Genomic DNA, 13,886 nt, shown 5'->3' with positions numbered 1-13,886 from the left:
ATTCATTTATTTTGGTCAATAAAATATTTTCATCAACAAAACCTTTCTCCAAAACATTTCAAGATTTATCTGGTCCAAGCGTGAGTGTGAAAAGTTGCTGGATGTTTCCTGTTATGATGTTAAAGAAAAGAAAAACTGGTGGTGGGACTTTAGCAACTACATCTCCAACAATTCAAAACTTGTTTTGTTGAATAAGTAGCACAGGATCTGTGCTGCTTTAGGTTCACTACCCACCAGAATATTAAACCTCTCGGATGAGGCTGAAGCTTCTACTGGAAACCAGTGAAGCCCAACGGGAAAACAAAGTGGGAGCACTGGAGTCCACTCAGGGACTGCAGGTAAACAAACTGGGACCAGTCGCATGTTTAGCTCCTGCTGGTGTGGAAACTGCAGTCTATCCTGTTGGTTCTTACCTTCCTGTGAACCTTTGGGATCTTTCAGCTCCTTCTGCGCCTCTTCGATTTTATCTGCAACAGAGAAGCAGAGAAATGTTTTCAGCATCGCTGCAGAGACGATGCTGCTGCTGCTTGCTGGAAAACACCCGGTTCTGGTTCTGGTTCTGCCTGGTTCCAGCATGCAGCAGGTCAGCAGCCTGGCTCTGTCTGACCCAAACGGACCAACACACCGACCCCTGCTGGAATGATTGATGTGAGGCGCAAAGAGGAAGCAGGGGCTGAAAACATTAATGCTCACTAAGCGGTTCTGATCCAACCGGATACGGATGAACCAGCCTGGTTCAGAAGCTCTGCTCCAGGTCTTCCATTGCTGGAATCTGTGGTTCTGAACTGGTGTTGGTTCCAGTGACACTAACCTGCACTGGTACCAGAAAGCTCAAACTCCCAACTGGTCCAGATCAGGCAGCAGAACCAGAACCAGTGCAACCATTCCAACAGGAAATATGACCCATTACGACAGGAAGTTCAACCCTTTATAGCAAGAATCTAAACCATCGCTCCATCCAGGCTTAGATCTTTTCATCTTACACTCGTTTATCCTCTGTTCTCGGGTTCTATCTGTAGGTTCTGTAGAACCAGAACCGTCTGTACTTCATTGTTTCTGTAAAACATGAAAACTGAACCCGGATATTTTCGGAAGGCGTGTTGGATATTTGAACCAACATCTTGTTAAACTGGACCGGTTCTGACAACCCGACTCATGAAGTACCAACAAACCCAACAAAGGTTCTAGGAACCTGGTGTTAGTTTGGTTCAGAACTGGATCAGTTCTGCAGGAGAAACCAGAAACAATGTGTCTCCTTTTCATTTAAATCTGAAACTTCTCAGAAAAGAGGAAAATTTTCTCCTCCAACCAGGAAACCCTGAAAACCTCCTGGAACAAAAGCTCCTTCACACACAAACAGCAACAGGAGGGAAGAAAGCAGGATGTTCCCAAATTCCCAGATCCATGCCAGGAAACTCTGGAGTGGAGGTCAGTGGATTATGTCATCCTGCGTATGTGTGTGTTACTCCAGGCACAGCCTCCTCCGTCTCTCTCCAGCGATTACATAACGCCGTCCCCACCCTGCGCTGCAAAACAAAGGCTTCCTGCCAGCAGAAAACCAGCGACCAGCGTTTGTTTACAAAACGCAGAGACAACGGGAAGCTGCTGCTTCAGGGATCTGATTCCCACCGGATCCCTGAAATACACAGCGGATCCCTAAAACACAGAGAAGATCCCTAAAACACAGAGAAGATCCCTAAAACACACAGTGGATCCCTAAAACACACAGTGGATCCCTAAAACACACAGCGGATCCCTAAAACACAGAGTGGATCCCTAAAACACACAGTGGATCCCTAAAACACACAGCGGATCCCTAAAACACACAGTGGATCCCTAAAACACACAGTGGATCCCTAAAACACAGAGAAGATCCCTAAAACACACAGCGGATCCCTAAAACACACAGCGGATCCCTAAAACACACAGCGGATCCCTAAAACACAGAGTGGATCCCTAAAACACAGAGAAGATCCCTAAAACACAGAGAAGATCCCTAAAACACACAGTGGATCCCTAAAACACACAGTGGATCCCTAAAACACAGAGAAGATCCCTAAAACACAGAGAAGATCCCTAAAACACACAGTGGATCCCTAAAACACACAGTGGATCCCTAAAACACAGAGTGGATCCCTAAAACACACAGTGGATCCCTAAAACACAGAAGATCCCTAAAACACACAGCGGATCCCTAAAACACAGAGTGGATCTCTAAAACACACAGTGGATCCCTAAAACACACAGTGGATCCCTAAAACACACAGTGGATCCCTAAAACACACAGTGGATCCCTAAAACACACAGCGGATCCCTAAAACACAGAGTGGATCCCTAAAACACAGAGAAGATCCCTAAAACACACAGTGGATCCCTAAAACACAGAGAAGATCCCTAAAACACACAGTGGATCCCTAAAACACACAGTGGATCCCTAAAACACACAGCGGATCCCTAAAACACACAGTGGATCCCTAAAGCACACAGTGGATCTGCTCCTTTAACCAAAGATTCTCTGGATAAGAAAATAACCAAAAAGACAAAATGTGATAAAACTTCTGAGAGAAAAGGAGTTTAAAATTGAAAACCACAGTTTCATGCACATTTCCCCGTCTGCATGGAGTCTCTTTTGGCTCCATGTTGGACGCAGAATAAAAACCAGGCTGGTTCTGCAGGTCAGAACCACCTGGGATCATTTCTCCACCAGCAGGTGTGTAAACACAACGCCGGGCTGCAAGGAAACATCTAAACCTTCCCAGAAGCCCAACATCAGAGCAGGAAGCTCAGAGAAATGACCTGAAACCCCACAGCTTCAAATCAGACTCTACAGGCCTCAGTTAGCAGGCTAGAGGTCAAAGGTCACTGCCCTAAATCCGCATAGCTTCTTGGAAGGGTTGAAGCAGAAAGTCTCTTCTCTCTAGAAACAAGATGGCTGCCGGCCTGAGGTTAGAGCTGAACCCGATGGACAACGACCTCTGGACAGACGATGAACCAGGACAGGCACAACCAGCTGTAAGCACGGTGGTGGAGGAATGATGCCATGGGCTTGTCCTGCAGGATTCCAGCTCGGACCAAACCGGGTCGTCAGCAGAACCAGGAACCCAAACAGCAGCGTGTTGTTAAAGCAGCATCATCAATCTGAAGCTGCCATTAAAAATGCAAGCATGTGGCCTAGTCAAAGTTCACACATTCAAAGAGCCAAGCTGAAGCCTGGATGAAGAAAGAAGCTGAAGAACAGATTCTGGTGGACGGATCAAACGCAGATCATAACAGATTAAAACCTGGAAGCTGATCTCATTTATCTGCAGCTTCTCATGTTTATTTGGATTTTTCCCGTCAGGTTCGGCTGCAGGATGATATTTGCTAAATAATTCAGAGACGAGGTGGGAACAAATGTAGAAGGAGAATAAAAAGTGGAGCGCTGGAGTTTGAGCCGATCTCGCTCGGCTGTGAGGACGTGAACAGAGTGCAGAGCGCCGGCCCAAACCTGCAGCTCTCAATAATGCATAGAGAGCGAGAGGCGGGTCCGGGTCCGGGCGGCGCCCCGATCAGCAGCAGCAGAAGAAGAAGGCATCTGGTTGTGGCTCCTCTGCAGAGGTCTGCCGCTGAACGCGCGCTGCTGCCCCCGCAGGAAGCTGCAGGCCGCCGATTATGGGGCCGCGTGGGCTCCCAGTTAAAACCTGAAATAACGAGAAGCGGAGCAGCGAGAAGAGTGTGGGGGAAGAAAATGAAAATCTACTCCTCCAGCTCCCTCTGACTGCAGCTGCCACAATTATGAAACATTCGTAGAGGAGTTGCTGTTGTAGCATCACTGCAGCGAACAGGTCAGAGCGTTTCTACGGCTCTGAATGTGAGAGCAGGAAGTTTTCAGGGTGGGATTAGTTTTCATATCTTCATATCTGCCAGCAGACATGATTTCCAACAGGGATCAATCTGAATCTGAGGAACCATTAAAACCTGCAACAGCAACCATTCATATAAATATCTGTGTATATATTATGATTATTTTTATTATCATTATATTCTGGATGGTCACTGATCCACGTAAGGTCAGAACTTTCCATACACCCTCACCAATGATTGGCTAAACTGAGCTAAATGTTCACATCCGTCCACTAATAGAGAATAACTTTTACCAACTTTGCAAACATTTAAATTCTCCTAAATAAATTATTCCAGATGAATCGAAAACACTAATTATTTTATTCGGCTGTTTTGTAAAGTTCCAGCTGAATAAAGTAATAAATATTTTGGTCACCAACTGGAGAGTTCTTCAGTAGCTCGTTTATATTCATGCTCTTATTTTGAAGTCTGTTTGGGCAGCAGTTCGGTTTCCTGCAAACTTCTGAACTGTAACGATGTTCTCTGAGGAGGCAGAAAGGTGGCGCTGTCTTCCTACAACAAAATGGAGGACGCAGGGATGGCGTGATCCATCGACCCGGATGCCAAGCATGAGGCGACTGTGGTGAGAAACAGGAAGGAACATCCAGCAGAACCAGAACCCAAACCGGACCCCTGCTGTGAGCAACGTGCGGTACCAGCAGAACAAACCAGAACATTTACAGACAAATGTAATTGCCCAGATTTGACTTCATGTTTTAACTAAACCAGTTAACGATTAATCGATTTCTAAATCAGTTGTGTCAATAACTGATTTGTCCCGATTAGCCTGACTGATGGCGTTGCAGTCAGAACCAGAACCTGCCAAGGTAAATTTTATCTGCTGTGTGTTTGTTTCTGCGGGGAGCCGTTGCTAGGCAGCCAGTAGGAAGTATAAAGGTCCAGTTTCAGGAAACGGCCTCCCAGTTCACCCATTAAAACCATCAACTGTCAAATTTTACTTTCCCTTCAAGTGTAACATAGAAAAAAACGTAGCAGTCGCTGGACCGGACCGGACCCTGCAGCTTCCAGAACAAACAGCTCCTGCGGGTCAAAGCTGCAGCAGCTTTGGACCCAGCCCACTCCACTGGAACCAGAACCACTGGGACAGAACAAGCTAGGAGAACTGGGAGCTGTGGGGCTCCGCCGAGCCGCTGCGACAGCACCGCCTGCTTCCTGTCTTTGTTCAGAACCTTACCTCCACCGATCGGACCAGAACCGTCCCAGAAACTCCAACAGGAACTAACATGCAGAACCGGCCGGTGCAGAGCAGAATCTCTTCCTCTGGGTTCTGGACTCGGTCCCGGGACCGACCCGTCCGTGTTTCCTGCCTGTCAGCTGAGGTGGCGCCGCGCGGTTTCCTCTTGAGTGACGAGAAGGGGAATTCCTGTAAGGTCTGCGGTGAGAGGGGGGCGGGCCCGGCAGAACCCGGCCCGCAGCGTCACTGAGAGCGGCTGCGGCACCTCCAGGGGATCCTCCTCCTCCTCCTCCCTCTGCTGCAGGAGGATCCACGGCCCGGCCTGCTGCTTTCACTTCCTGTTTCTCCACCAAGCTGCTTCTGCTCAGCTGCACAACTCAGAGTTTTCTTGAGTTATGCAACCGGCCCGATCAGGCCAGAACCGGACCAGAGCGGATGAATCATCTCTGGGTCATCGTCACGCTGCTGTAAACTTACAAAACAAACTTTGCAACATCTGCACATAGTTGGAGGATTATAGCAGAGCTGCACCAACCGGGCCGTGACTGGTTCTGGGTCTCAGCAAAGCAGAACCGCTGAAACACCTATAGAGAGTATCGGCCGGGTTCTGCTGATCCGCTGCATCTGACAACCACTCAGAGTGAAACTCACTGAGTGTGTTCACAACGCCGAGGCAGAAAGACGGCGGCAGTGATGTCATCGAGCCAAAGATTATACCAAAATAAGATTAACAATATAAACAAGGTGGGGACAGGAAACGCTGCTGCTGTGTAAACAGACTTCAAAATAAGAGCATGAATATAAACGTCTAACTATTCAAGATGTTGAACTTTATTCCACTGAAAGTTTATAAAATAGCCAATTAAATTAGCGCCTGAAAAATTTATTTAAGGAAAGCTAAATGTGCTCCATGTTTTAAAAATGAGCAAAAATGCTAAACAAGACATAATGGCTGCTGTTAGCAGATTAGCAAAAATGTGCCCACTGCTGTCAGTTTCTAGGCCTCTATTAGAAGGTTAAAGTTGACGACAGAGCATTTAGAAAACACTGACCCAGTGTTTGGATCAGAACATCCTGGACCCGGTTGGACCTGCAGCTCAGTTTGTTTACATCCTGAATCCATTGACTGGATTTCTGGGTTGTTTAGCCGTTTAGTTCCAGAGAAGCTAAATATTTACGCCACACGCCGACGGCTGCAACATCACGGCCGTTTGGATCATCGTCCCGCTCTGTAATCCAGCAGTCAGAGCCGGGTCGGCAGGAGAACCGGGCCATGACTTAGCATCTTAGCGCTGAGTCAGCGCATCAGCTAATGATGGCTCAGCCGCGCTGAGGGAGTCCAGAACCAGGCCAGGACCAGAACAAAACCAAAACCAGAACCAGGACCACAACCCGGACCAGGGCAAAACCAGAACCAGGACCAAAACCAGGACCAGTACAAAACCAAAACCAGAACCAGGACCAAAACCAGGACCAGTACAAAACCAAAACCAGGACCACAACCCGGACCAGGGCAAAACCAGGACCAGGACCACAACCAGGACCAGAACAAAACCAGGACCAGAACAAAACCAAAACCAGGACCAAAACCAGGACCAGTACAAAACCAAAACCAGGACCACAACCCGAACCAGGGCAAAACCAGGACCACAACCAGGACCAGACCAAAACCAGGATCAGAACAAAACCAGGACCAGAACAAAACCAGAACCAGGACCACAAACGGGACCAGGGCAACACCAGAACCAGAACCAGACCAAAACCGGGCCAGAAGGTTGGGAATGCCTTCTGCCCCAACGTTTTCCACACAACAGAATCGATTCAGTCGACTCTGGACTAAAGGTTCAGTTTGATGTTTCAAGCTAAATATTCAGTTAGCAGATGAAGCTAAATATGGAGCTCAGGCTGAATGTTTTGGTCAGAGTTAAATATTTTGCCAATTTCCAAATTCACTTGTCAGCAACTGAAAGTGACTACCAAACAAAAGATGAGCTGTTTTAAAGACTCTACTATGTTAACCAGTGGATCCACAGCTAAACGATGGATCGTTTAATTTTCTCTGAGCTAGCTAAATGTTTAGCTTGTAAACTAAACATTTAGCTAGCTCAGACACATTTAGCTTCTAAACTAAATATTTAGTTTAGAAGCTAAATATTTAGTTAGCTGACTGAATGTGAGTCAGACTCAAATGAACATCATGATCCACATGTTAGTTTATGGGTCAGAACCGGACCAGTCCATACAAATCGGACTTCAGGCAAGAATTAGCTTATGCGCTATTCTGGTAAACCAATCACATGGTGACATTTATTAGTTGTCCATAAGGTTTATTAGCACTAAAATCTGTTGGATCTGATTGGATTAAAACATAAAGTTAAATTACACACAAGAAAATACTGCTTTCTACTGAGTCTTTGTTTCCTTTGATCTTTTTAAATTCTGCACCTAAAAATGAACTAAGTCTGAAAAACTAAAACTAAACTAAGCCAACTAGGAAACACTCCCCAAAACTAATTAAGACGAAATGAATTAGACAAATAAAAACGTCACAATAAAAGTGAACTAAGATGAAGAAGTGAAAACCATGATGATCCCGGTTCTGAGTCGGTCCGAACCTCGGCCATGTACTCACAGTTTGGTCAAACAGAACCATGAACTTCAGCTGCTGCAGAAACAGAAACATGGCTCCTCACAACCCGATCAGAACTGGGCCCAGTTTGGGTCCAAACACAAACAATCAAACGCCTGATGGAACCAAGTTCTGCTAAATAACAGAAACGCTGAAAGCCCGACCCGCTCTGACAGACAGAACCACCTCTGACGCTCGAGTCAGCTGTGCTGCAGGTGAATCACCTGCACAGCTGCAAATGTTAATTATCATCATCAAAAGTCGTCGTATTTTTTCCCAGAGGAAAAGCTTCAGGTCAGATGAGTCACACGTAAATCGAACAGAAAATGAACTGTTCAGTTCAGCTTCTCTGAACTGCAGGAAACATTCAGACGAGTCAGAAATGAGTTTCATCCGTTAAAGTCAGATGATTCAAGATTCAATGTTTTCAGTTTTCTTCCAGAAAAACGACAGTTTTTCACAGACAGATTAGGGAACAGTCTTTTAGAAATCGATTATTCAATTAATCAATTTCTATTTGTCAGTTGCTGTGCTGATTATTGATGATTAATCAACTTCGCTATCAATTATTCAATCAGTTTTTCTAACAATTGATCAAGTATTTGGATTGTAAATTGGCACATTCTAAAGATTTGTGATTTTACACAGTACTAGAAAAACATAAGAAAATGCAAATAAATAATTAAATTCCCATCGATTAATTAAAAAAATGAACATTTTACTGCCTAACGTGCAGTAAGAACGTTCCTGGAGGGAGCGCTCGGTCGTTTGTAGCAGAACTGATCAGCTGGTTCATTAATCTGGACCCGGAGAATCTAAATATAATCTAGACGAGTTCTGGTTCCAACACATTTACAGATGAAGAATGTTTTTTGTCTAAGTGAAAATGTTCATATTTTGTGCCAGGAAAGTTTTTAGATGCCGGTTCGCCACAAGAGACACGACTGTGACGCAAAAGCGGAGGAATGTAACAGTTTGAACCCGAGCGGCAGCTCCGTTTGGTGCCCGTGTCGCTCCAGCTTCCAGGAAAAGAGACGCGTCTTCATCAGATCTGAGGGTTGAGAGGAAGAGAACAGGAAGCCTGGAGCTGATCCTGCTGCTGGAACAAAGTTGTTCCTGAAATGTTCCCGAATCGTCTGGACGGAGAATCCAGGTGATCTGTTTGTTTTCCATCGCTGCAGCATGAAGCTCCTGATATTTAATCAGGTTAGAGAAGCTAAACTGTCATCTGGGGCCCGAAGCCACAGAACGTGACTTTTATAAAAAATATTTTCACACATTTGTTAAAATGATCATTATGTTGTGACAGTTTAATACGACACAAATAACCTGTGAAAAAAATCAATCTCTGCCTCTTTCTTGTGCTAATTAAAAACAACCAATCAGAACCAGGAGGCTGGTCTTAGCGCTGTCAATCACTCTTGTACTTACTCTCTCCTGCTTGCTCTGTGCTAACCTACAGCTGGTTCACAACATAGCCTGCTACAGATGCTAATGCTGGTTAGCATAGCTACTGATTATGTTTTTTCCTGCAACAGTGAGTTGTTTTTCCAGCACATTGAGTAGCGCGTACATGAGGATGACTGACAGCGCTAAGCCCCCCTCCTGGCTCTGATTGCTGTTTTTGGGGCATTTCTCCAGACAGCAGCATCAGCTCACAGATTGTCTCAGATCAAACTGTCATTTTTTTACAAACATTAATAAAAGTTACAGAGTGCAGCTTTAAAAGGACAGACGAACAAAACTCAGCTGCAACAAAATGTTTGAATAAATTTAAAGTTTGACTTTCTCTTTCTGATTCTCTACATTTGATTAATAATGTGGAGCCTTCTGTTGCCATAAATATAAAATTAAAACAAGGTGAAAACGTTTTGACACAGTTAAACGTTCTGGTTTGGAGCTGAGGAAGGAAACGCCGTCTCGACACGTTTCTTCCCCGACTCGTTCCGGCACTTTGCAAACTAAACCACTGCTAATGACATGTTTGTTTTCTGTTCGCAACAGAAACTCGTTTATTTTCATGCATTCCTGCCTGATGACTGCAATGAGTCAGAAGCAACAAAGCAAATCAGTCGAATTCAACTAGGTTTATTTATTACTTTCATTAAAATCACTAAAGAGATTCTTCATTTTTATCTATTCAGAAACACATGCAGTAGTTTAGTGAACAACGGATTCAGATTCTACTGTTTTCTTTTGAAAGAAAACAAAAAAATTTCTTAAAGTTTGAATTTTCATCTGTTTTCACTGGAATGAATCAAAGTCTGACTTGTTGTACGTTTAGTGAATCATGTTTCCAGTTTGATACAAACAGGAAAACCTCCTCCAGTATTTTACATTTTAGTGACATCAGAGATGCACCGATCGAACATTTGGGCCAATATCCGATTTATCAATATTAACCTCCCAAAAACCTGCAGGGCCTATTAATCACTTCATCTGATTGAAAGAGTCAAATTTTACCTTTAACCACTTCAACCTTTTTATATTATGTTAAAATATGGACAGAAAAAGTATTCAAATAAATAACTCAGTGTCTTTTTTAAGTAAGAAACATTTTATTGTGAAGCTAAAACTGCCAAAGTTCTGGACAAAGTTTTTAATTATCCTAAATGCAAAATGTTCATTTTTTACTGTTTTGATTTAATTTCTGCTCTGAGTTTGTTGTTCATTCAGCAAAATGCCTGTTTTTGAGTCTGAATGCTTCAATTAATGATTAATCGATCAGTAAATTAGCTGATATTTATTTCAATAATTTCCTGATTATTTGGATTAGTCAGATGAATCGTTGGTCTTTAATCCTGTGCTGCATCACATGAGCAGCTCCGCCCTTCATCCTCCGAAAACAAACAGCAACAAGAAGGAGTTATTAATATAACCGACAAATATATCGGTTATTAGTATCGATACATAGCAGCCGATACCGATACAGCATCCCTAATTTCAAATCCTTCTCAGGAAATGACATTCAGTCAGCAGGAATCAGAGTCAGGGCCGAACAGCGCGGTTCCAGGGGCCACGTTCGGCCCCAGAGCCACATTTTGGACCCTCCTGTAAATATGTTTAGTTTGTCAGAAAGTTTGTTTAGTTGTTTCTGTCTCTGTTGACTGGTTGCTTCTACTTTTCTTTCTTTTCGTAGTTTTCAGTAAAACTTTGCTGCTTCAGTTTGTTTTGGCAGATTATTATTATTATTATTTTTTGTTCCAGTTTTTGTCGCATTTCAACTGAATCGGACATTTTTTCCTGCTTGTTTTGTTACGTTTTGTCAGATCTTCCTATAACAGCTTGTTCTGTTTGTTTCTGAATTACCAACTGGTGACAAAAACTATTATTATTATCATCATTATTATTATTATTGTGATTAACGTTTGCTGCAGCTCATTGAAATGACGATTCTTGTTTTTACAGTTGGTTACATCCTACTCATAGATTGCATGTTGCTGCAACAGTTGCTGCAACAGTTGCTGCAAATAAATAATAAACACCCAACAAATGAAAAAACGACGCCTAATGGCATGAAATATTATCATCATAAAAACCCAAACAGGGAGAATGAGAGCGGGATGAGCAGTGCCACATGGAGGGTGATTGACAGCGCTAAGCCCCGCCTCCTGGCTCTGATTGGTTGTTTCTAGTTACTGGGAGATGGATTGTTTCCACAGATTATCTGTGGGTTTGTCTGGGTTTCATCTGTGGTGGTTTGGTGGAAATATTCTGTAATCTGAGATTATTAATCCATCATCAGGTTTGGTAATTCAGCCCTTTGAGCCCAGAGGCTCCAGTTTGACTGAAATCGGATTCTTTCTGTCTCTGTTTTGTGATTTTGAAGCTGCCGCCCACCTTCACCTCCTTCACTGCTGCGCCGCTCTGCAGGAGAGGTTACATAACCGCACCTCTTCCTCCTTACGCTCCCATCCTCCTCTTCCTCGCCTCAACCTTCGTCCTTCCTCTCCTGACCATCAATAAAATATGAATAAAAATCTCGTTATTAAATCATCAAAGTGCTTCTGGGGAACAGAAGCTGGATTAAATGCACCGATATGATTTTTTGAGTTGACAATTTTCTATTTTTAAAACATAAAAGAAAAAAATCAACTCAACCGAAATGAAATATTAACATTTCACTTTTATTCAATTATAAAACTTTACCAAACAACAAACTGCTGGGATGGATGGTCACAGTTCTGACTAACAGAAACACCTTGATTGATCAATAATTGGCTGCCAGTCTGAGCCAATCACAATCTGATCACCGATCGGAGCCATTTATGATCCATGCAGTTTACAATCTGATCACGACCCAATTAACACATAGAAACAAGTTGATTGATCAATAATTGGCTGCTGATCGAAACTGATTACTGATAACAACCTGATCACCGATCAGAGCTGATCGGATCTGATCTCTGATCACCGATCAGAGCTGATCAGGGAACAATCTGCCCATTCCAGTCGATGGATCGGTGCGTTTCTACCAGCGTTTTTCTCGTCTTCCCTCTGAATTCATTAGATTTTTAAAATATCAGCCTGAGGATCTGAAACCCAGGAGAAATCAGATCCTTCCAGGTTTTAAAGTCTGCGCTGTTGTTCTGTTTTCTCCTTGTAAACCTCTGAACCGGAACCGAAACCTGAGCCTGAGGACTTTGGGCCGACAGGTGTCCGGGTCGCGGATCAGCCGGAACCGAGGAGAAACTTTACCCCAGCAACGAACAGAGACACAAACACAAAACTGTACCTGATGTGACGAAGAGAAAAAGAGGAAGACTCCCCGCTGGGCGCTCACTGGGAAACCCCTGACATTCCTGACACAAACATTCCCAAATTACAGCCGACCGAGACGAGCGTCCGTCCTCTGAGCTCTCCTCTCCCTCTCTGCCATCGCTGCAGCCCTGCTTCTCTCCTCCCCCTGCTTCGTTTCTTTAATGCTTTCTGTAAATCAGGGAAAGCTCTCCCTGCTCTCCCTGCTCCCCCTGCACCTCCTGCACCCCCAGCGCCGCGGCGCCTCCTGCTATAAAAGCCAAGCAAAGCGGGATGAGGCGCTAAAAACGGCACAGCTCTTTAAATCCTCACACACTTTAACATGAGATTAGCTGCAGGGCGAGCAGGATATAAATACCCATCAACCTGATGGAGCATCGATCCGCCGCTGCAGCGACAGAAACACACCGGCCGATCCGGTTCCAGATCCACATCCAGATCCAGATCCAGATCCGGTCTGGAGGAACCAGAAAACTACAACAATTAAAACTATGAAAATAAATTTGCTGGATGGAAACACAGCAATTTTTTCTTGAAAAAGTTCTGGTGGTTTTTCAGCCAGATGAAACTCTTGGCATGTGATCCACAGCTGGATGCTACTACTGGGAAACTACGAAGAAGACCGGAAGTTGGTGGAGGAAGATGATTCACCAGAACTCACAGCATCAGCTTCAGAAAAAGATGTTGAGTCCAAAGCTCTTCTGTAAAATGGCCGACTGGTTTCCCCAAAACCCGAGAGAATATTTCAACATTAAAAAGACATTTTTTGTGCACCGCATCACAGAGGGAAAATATGAGGAGAGGAAAATGAGCTGCTGCATAAACAGTCTTCAAAATAAAAGCACAAATATAAACAGCTAACGAAAGTTTTTATCCATCGGTCATCAAAACTTCAACAGAAACTTTATTACACTGAAAGTTTACAAAGCTGCCCAGTAAATTAGCGTCTTAGCATTCGCCTGTAAGTATTAAACTGAAGTGCACTAAATGTTTCCACTGAACAGCTGCATGAAAAATTAGCTCTGCTATTATTAACAGTAAAAACTGTCCTGATGTGCAGCAACATTCACACCTTCAACTGCAGCTCAGCCCCAACTAACTCCAATAATTACATCTGATCAACCAAAAATAATCAAATATAAAAGCTTTAATGTTAGGAGAATGAATCTTTCTGGGAGTAAAAAAGCATTCAAGTCATTTTAATGTATTTTTCCATTTTTAAGTGAAAATATGCAGAATTTAAAAACCAGTTTTAGCCTCGGTGTTCCTCAGGGATTCATCCTCAGCCTCCTCCTGTTTCTACTTTCATTTTCTGCCATTTTTCACTTTAAGCCCAACAAGACCCTGCAGGTCCAGCGACACTATCCTGATTAACCCCTGAGTGAACGCGGCTTCCTAACGCTGCACCTGATTTACAACCAG

At 43.9% G+C, this 13,886-nt stretch overlaps 1 protein-coding gene across 3 annotated transcripts in view; it reads right to left on the bottom strand.

Annotated features, from left to right (window-relative positions):
* Nucleotides 1-13,886, bottom strand: part of hivep1 (HIVEP zinc finger 1) — a 40,582-nt gene that overhangs the window by 14,459 nt on the left and 12,237 nt on the right. For all 3 annotated transcript variants that reach the window (XM_055055048.1, XM_055055050.1, XM_055055049.1), the window contains exon 3: nucleotides 414-467. In XM_055055048.1, coding sequence (XP_054911023.1) covers nucleotides 414-467 — 54 coding nt within the window. The remainder of the gene's footprint in view (nucleotides 1-413; nucleotides 468-13,886) is intronic.

This window comes from Poeciliopsis prolifica, unplaced genomic scaffold, assembly GCF_027474105.1.
Source record: "Poeciliopsis prolifica strain line A6 unplaced genomic scaffold, Auburn_PproV2 SCAFFOLD041, whole genome shotgun sequence".
Lineage (NCBI taxonomy): Eukaryota > Metazoa > Chordata > Actinopteri > Cyprinodontiformes > Poeciliidae > Poeciliopsis > Poeciliopsis prolifica.
Note: the sequence above shows the minus strand (reverse complement) of the source record. Positions and strands in the feature narration are given on the sequence as shown.